The following is a 6,339-nucleotide window of genomic DNA, read 5'->3' on the forward strand; positions in this document are numbered from 1 at the left end:
AATACTATGAAAAAGTGGAAGACTATGGGAGGACACAGGGTAAGACCCTCAGAGCAAATCGCAATACTGATTTTTTTGCAAAAAAAGGTCCTATAAAGCCAACCCTACCAAACTGTAGTGCTTCAGGAGGGAACTTACATAGTAATACAACAAGAATTGGAGTCCAATGATCATTTATCACAACTCTGCACAAAACGAATTGGCATTTCAGTCTTGGATTATCTAGATCTTAGTTCCAGTTACGCTTGCATTGCTCTTTGCTAATTTTACTTCTGCCCTTGTCAATAGAGAGCAACTTTCTATAACGGCTTGTGTGCTGACTGAAGATATTTCAAAGGAATTTGCAGGGGGTGGGTGCTTCAGGGGCAAAAAAACACACACACACACACACACACACACTTAAAGTTATCCCCCCCCCCAAACATAGTTTACTAGAAGCAATCCTTGAGGCATGGATTCTCCTGAGCGAGGATTATGAACATTGCCACAGCAATTAGAAGTAAAACAATATATATGCCTTAGGAATAAACAGGGACTTAAAGGGACACTCCAGGCACCCAGACCACTTCTGCCCATTGGAGTGGTCTGGGTGCCAACTCCCACTACCCTTAACCCTGCAAGTGTAATTATTGCAGTTTTCATAAACTACAATAATTTACATTGCAGTGTTAACTCCTCCTCTAGTGGCTGTCTACTAGACAGCAACTAGAGGGCACTTTCTGGTTCATAGCGTCCTCACGCTATGTGAGGAAATCCCCCTAGGAAAGCATTTTTCAATGCTTTCCTATGGGGAGGTCTAATGCGTGTGTGTGGCATTGCCGCGCAATGTGCATTAGGTCTCCCCCGTCGCCGGCCGCGCAATAGGTCTCCCCCGCCGGATGGGGAGGATTGGGAGGAGCGTGGGCGGACCCTGAACCATCGCCGAGGGACATCGGCACTGGATAAAGGTACATCACTGAAGGGGTTTTAATCACATAGCATCTGACTATCCAGAGGGATAGCATCAAAAACACACACACACAAACAGTGTGACTCTACTAGATACTGGACTTTTTTTTTTTTTCCCTAAACCAAGCAATTCCGTGGAACGAGATGTACAGAGCCTCAAGCCCAGATTTTATATGATGATTTCTAGTGCTCTGTACATCCAATAGCCCCACTATTTGCAGGGATCCTAGCTGGGACCTGGGGCTATATGTGTGCTCCATTTTCTTCCAATGGTGTGGAGCCCCCTAGGGTTTCTCCAATGTATGTGATGTGTCTTACTGTATGCAATTGTTGTACTGTTTGTATCTCCCAGAGCGGGAGATGGCTATCTGTAAACCATCCCCCTACAGCCTGAGGGACTTGTGCTGAATAGAATGGAGACCCCCTGCAGAGGTCTGTGTATAAAGTGGGTTTACCAATAAAGCAATCGAGTTAGTACTCCCAGAGCGGTGTGTGGTCCAGTTACTGGAATAGAAAAAATGGTTAATCACTGTCCCTAGCCTGCCCCAGGACCCCAGTCAAGCCATGGTGACTGGGGTAGAAGTGCTGCAGTTTTTCCCCTTCTCCAGCTAGGAAGCGGTCCCTGGCGGAGGTACCCAGCTGGGGTACAGGGAGCTCAGCCACAGACAGTGTTTATACATTTGTCACAGAAAAAGCAGTGTTTACATTTGTCAACTGCAGGTATAGGTTCTTTTAATACCACTATGTCAAGCTGTAGTGGTTTTGGTACTTAAAAGGGACACTATAGGTACCCAGACTACTTCATCTCATTAAAGTGGTCTGGATGCAGTGTCCCTGTTCCCCTTAGCCCTGCAATGTAAAACACTGCAGTTTTAAAGAAAGTGTATTTCTACCAGAAAGCCACTAAAAGGCGCTTCCTACAGTTTCAGAGTCAACACTGGACTTCCTCATGATGTGCATCATGAGAACGTCCAGCGTTTTCAAAACCCCATTGGAGGCAATGCTTTCCCTAGGGGGAAAGGCCTAATGAGTCCTGTGCATCAGGTTTCCCCACCCCCATCACCTGAAATTGATGGAGGAGCGTGAACCAGCACCGAAGGACATCATTGGAATAAGGTAATGAAAAAATGTGGGGTTTTTTTGTAATTCTTTCACAGCTGGGGGGCAGAGGAATACACCTTTAGAGTGTCCCTTTAAGAGAGGGGTCCTCAAACTCAGGCCCCCCAGATGTTGCTGAACTACAACTCCCATGATTCTTTGAATTACATAGATAGCCAGAGAATCATGGGAGTTGTAGTTCAGCAACATCAGGGGGCCCGGAGTTTGAGAACCCCTGCTTTAAGAGTCACCATGTCAAACATAGCTTGGCCTGTAAGATGAAGTAGTTCCTTCTTTATCAAATGATATACATGAGTAGCATTAGCATTTCAATAAAACGCAGTAGATGTTAAGATCCCTCTTACCAGACAGAAAAACAAGGGAAATTTTAACACTATAAAATCATTTGCCACTTCAATTAAAAGCTCAACAACTATTTAATAAAATGTATCACAATACAGTGGCAAATAACAAAATAAAAATTGTAGTGTTTCTTTAAAACCACTAACTAGCAGAAGCCAAAGAGGATATGCATACACTTGAAAGCCGTGAAACAGGTTTGTACCAGTGTTGAAAGGTCACCTGCAGAATTTTAAAACTGTAAACACGATCCATTCTAAGAAATAAGCACTAATCCTCTTGAATGCCAGATGCCAAGGACAAATATGCTACAGAAATCCAACTTTCCTGGAAAAACCTTATCAGGAGCCATCCCTTCCAATTAACTCTCAAGCCCAAAGAATGTCCAAGGTTCATCTCCTCCATCTTCAAATAAAATACCTTGGTGCCAGTGATTATATGTAATTCTGCTTGCACTTTAGATGCTGAACAAATGTGACCCACTGTAGGACAAAGCAGTACTGACCTGGCATTGAATTTACTATACTTGGGAGGTCTCACAAATTAAGTATTCCTTTCTCTATCCACAGACTAACTAGAAACTCAAATTCTGAATGACATTCGATAATGAGAAAGCAAGTTGGGAAATTGCCCTGTGATGACTCAGTTCTTAGGAAGTTTGCTTATTAGAGTAAAGATCCCTACGATTTTGAAGCATTACTTGCCACGAAGGGTCAGTAATAATCTGAGAGCTGCAAACGCTATCGCAAACAATTGTACATATTTCTCTCAATGGCAACCAGCAATAGGCAGAGTGCTTTAACAGCCTATAACCAGCCGCATCAGCTAAATCTTCCTCATAATATGGAATCATAGAAGAAGGAATCAGGGAGGGGCAGCCATTTCAGGCGCAATGGTAAATGAAAGTTAGAATGCACACTGCCACCACTGCCCCAATAACAAATTCAATGAGCTAAAGTTGTTATTGGGAGAGGAGTGTTCTTTTAGTTGAAGAGTTCCTAAACAAAACCAAAACCACAACCACAACACAAATATCTGTGTCCAGCCGAAAGTTACAAAACACAATGACATCACAAAAATGGACAACTAAGAAATAATATAATTAGGAAATAGGAGAAAGTAATTAATAGTCTCCCACCAATGGAAACTAAAATCTGGAGAGCACCAATGTTATAAGAAATGAGGAAGAGGGGCCCTACCTGTAATCAATCTAAGGATAAAAAGGGATATCTACTAAAAAGTGCCCAGGGGATCCATTAAGTTCAAGTTCCAAATCTCTCAATTCTCCCTAACCTTGTTTACACTACCTTCCCGTCAGTCAGACACTAATGCCTCGTTTCCACTGAGCGGATCGGTTCGGTTCAGTTCGGTACGGTTCGCTATTTTGGGTGTTTCCATTATGAAAGTGGTCCATACAAGCGAACCGTACCGATCCATTCAGGGCCCTGCTTCAGATGTAGGGCCATAGAAAATGGAACGGTTCGGTTAGGGCGGATCTACTATACAATCCATTGATTGGTGGACAGGAAGAGCATTTTTTCTAAACCCTGCATGGCCCTGAAGGTCTGACTTGCAGTGGAAACGCTCACCAGAATGGGCTGGTCCATTCTAAACCTTCCAAACTGTACCAACCCGAACCGATCCGCTCAGTGGAAACGAGGCATTAGGGAACTGGAACTTAGATGCAAGTTAGTACTCCAGTTAATGGATCCCCTGGGCACTGTTTAGTAGATCTCCCTTTTTCGAGTTATACTTTGTGTTTGCATATCCTTTTTATCCTTAGATTGAAGGTAGGGCCCCCCTTCCTCATTTCTTATAACAGTGGAGCTCTCCTGATGTTAGTTTCCCCTTGTGGGACTCTATACATCATTTTGTGAAATAATATAATTACAATTTACCTGGCAATGTTTTTCCTTTGATTTGGAAGGTGATCTGGGAGAGTGTCATTTTCAAGGCTTTTATTGGTCAACGTTCAATAAACAATGGGGGCCCCTGTGGAAAAAAAAAAAAAAAAAAAATGTAAATGACAGAGTGAAAACTCAATCTTGTTCACCCACAACACAAGTATAAGAACACACACACCGGTAAATGCAACGCTCCAGACTTTGTTCACCAATATGAGGATTGTGGGGACATTTAAAAAACAAAACAAAAAAAAAAAAAAAAGACAGGAGCACAATTTAGAACTACGCTAATAAAGTGTATAAAATTAGCTATCAGTTCCTGGGTTAGTAAACAAAACCAATGATTTTTTGCATTTCATAAAATGTATGTATTATGTAGTAATCCAGTTACTAGCACAGTAACACAATATATATATTTTTTCATCAAGCCTTACACAGCCCCCCTTCTGATGACAGGTTAATGAGTCTGTTGTATACTAACCTGCTCCAGGCGCTGGTAGTGCCCTAATCTGCGGGTATAGGATCCTGCATGAGGAGCTGAGGTGGCATATAATGTACTCTGGCACAGGCGGCAATCAGCAGCTGCCTACAGCTAACTCTATTCATATAACAACCCCTGCCTGATGTACAATGCCCAGTCCCTGTGGTGATGCCCACTGTATTGAGCCCAGTCCTGGAGGAACTGCCAGCTGTGTACAGCCCAGTCCCTATGGTGATGCCCACTGTGTGGAACCCAGTCCTAGAAGCACTGCCAGCTTTGTAGAGTACAATCCCTATGGTGATGCCCACTGTATAGAGCCCAATGCTAGTGGCACTGCCAGCTGTATAAAACCCAGTCCCTATTTCAGTACCCGCTGAATAATGCCCAGTGCTAGTGACAGTACCCACTGTAATACCCAGTCCTAGTGGCACTGCCAGCTGTTTAATGCCCAGTCCCAGTGGCACTGCCCGCTGTATAAAGGCCAGTCCCTATTTCAGTACCCGCTGAATAATGCCCAATCCCAGTGGCACTGCCCGCTGTATAAAGCCCAGTCCCTATTTCAGTACCCGCTGAATAATGCCCAGTCCCAGTGGCACTGCCCGCTGTATAAAGCCCAGTCCCTATTTCAGTACCCGCTGAATAATGCCCAGTCCCAGTGGCACTGCCCGCTGTATAAAGCCCAGTCCCTATTTCAGTACCCGCTGAATAATGCCCAGTCCCAGTGGCACTGCCCGCTGTATAAAGCCCAGTCCCTATTTCAGTACCCGCTGAATAATGCCCAGTCCCAGTGGCACTGCCCGCTGTATAAAGCCCAGTCCCAGCCGCAGTGGTGCTATCAGCACCGGAGGACACGATGCTCTCCAGCCGCAGTCCGCTCACGCTGCACCATGCTGACAGCACTCGGTTAATGCGCACTGCTGGGAGATCCACCCAGCTAAACCGGCTTCAGCGAGTTCACTTCACCCTCAACCGCATCCATGACGTCGGCACGCTGCCAGCGCGGCTACGTCACATGTTTACTGTGCCGGCAGGCCACGCCCTCCCTAGCTTTGGAAAACAGCAATGAGTCAGCTGTGCCCTCACTGCCTGCCTAGTGTGGGGTCAGGGGGCGGAGTCAGTGCAGAGGGAGGAGTCAGTGCAGAGGGAGGAGTCTGTGCAGAGGGCGGAGTCAGTGTAGAGGGAGGAGTCAGTGTAGTGAATAGACCCCAGTCAGAATAATTTGCTAGACTCCAATTTGTAATGAAATTAATATTTTGATATTATAAATCTTAAAGGGACTCTCCAGTGCCCAGAAAACATAACCGATTTCCTCTGCAGTGCCCCTCTCCCTCCCTCCCACCCCCCATCCCGTGTGACTTACCGGAGTCCAGCGCCGGCTGCCGTCGCCGGGGGAGACCTAATGCAATGGCCGCGCGCATTAGACTTCCCCATAGGAAAGCTTTATTCAATTCATTATTCAATGCTTTCCTATGGGGATTCCGGCGAGGCTGGAGGTCTTCATACATAGCGTGAGGACGTCCAGCGTCGTTTAAAACACTTTTCGTGTTC

At 45.3% G+C, this 6,339-nt stretch overlaps 1 protein-coding gene across 1 annotated transcript in view; it reads right to left on the reverse strand.

Moving 5' to 3' along the window:
- GPCPD1 (glycerophosphocholine phosphodiesterase 1) overlaps positions 1-5,771 on the reverse strand; it is a 48,176-nt gene extending 42,405 nt beyond the window's left edge. Inside the window, exons 1-2 of the mRNA XM_063443997.1 lie at positions 4,792-5,771; positions 4,305-4,398 (exon numbers count right to left, since the gene is read on the reverse strand). Coding sequence (XP_063300067.1) covers positions 4,305-4,353 — 49 coding nt within the window. The 5' untranslated portion in view covers positions 4,354-4,398; positions 4,792-5,771. The remainder of the gene's footprint in view (positions 1-4,304; positions 4,399-4,791) is intronic.
- Positions 5,772-6,339: the final 568 nt, after the last annotated feature.

Source organism: Pelobates fuscus, chromosome 2 (assembly GCF_036172605.1).
Source record: "Pelobates fuscus isolate aPelFus1 chromosome 2, aPelFus1.pri, whole genome shotgun sequence".
Classification (NCBI taxonomy): Eukaryota; Metazoa; Chordata; class Amphibia; order Anura; family Pelobatidae; genus Pelobates; species Pelobates fuscus.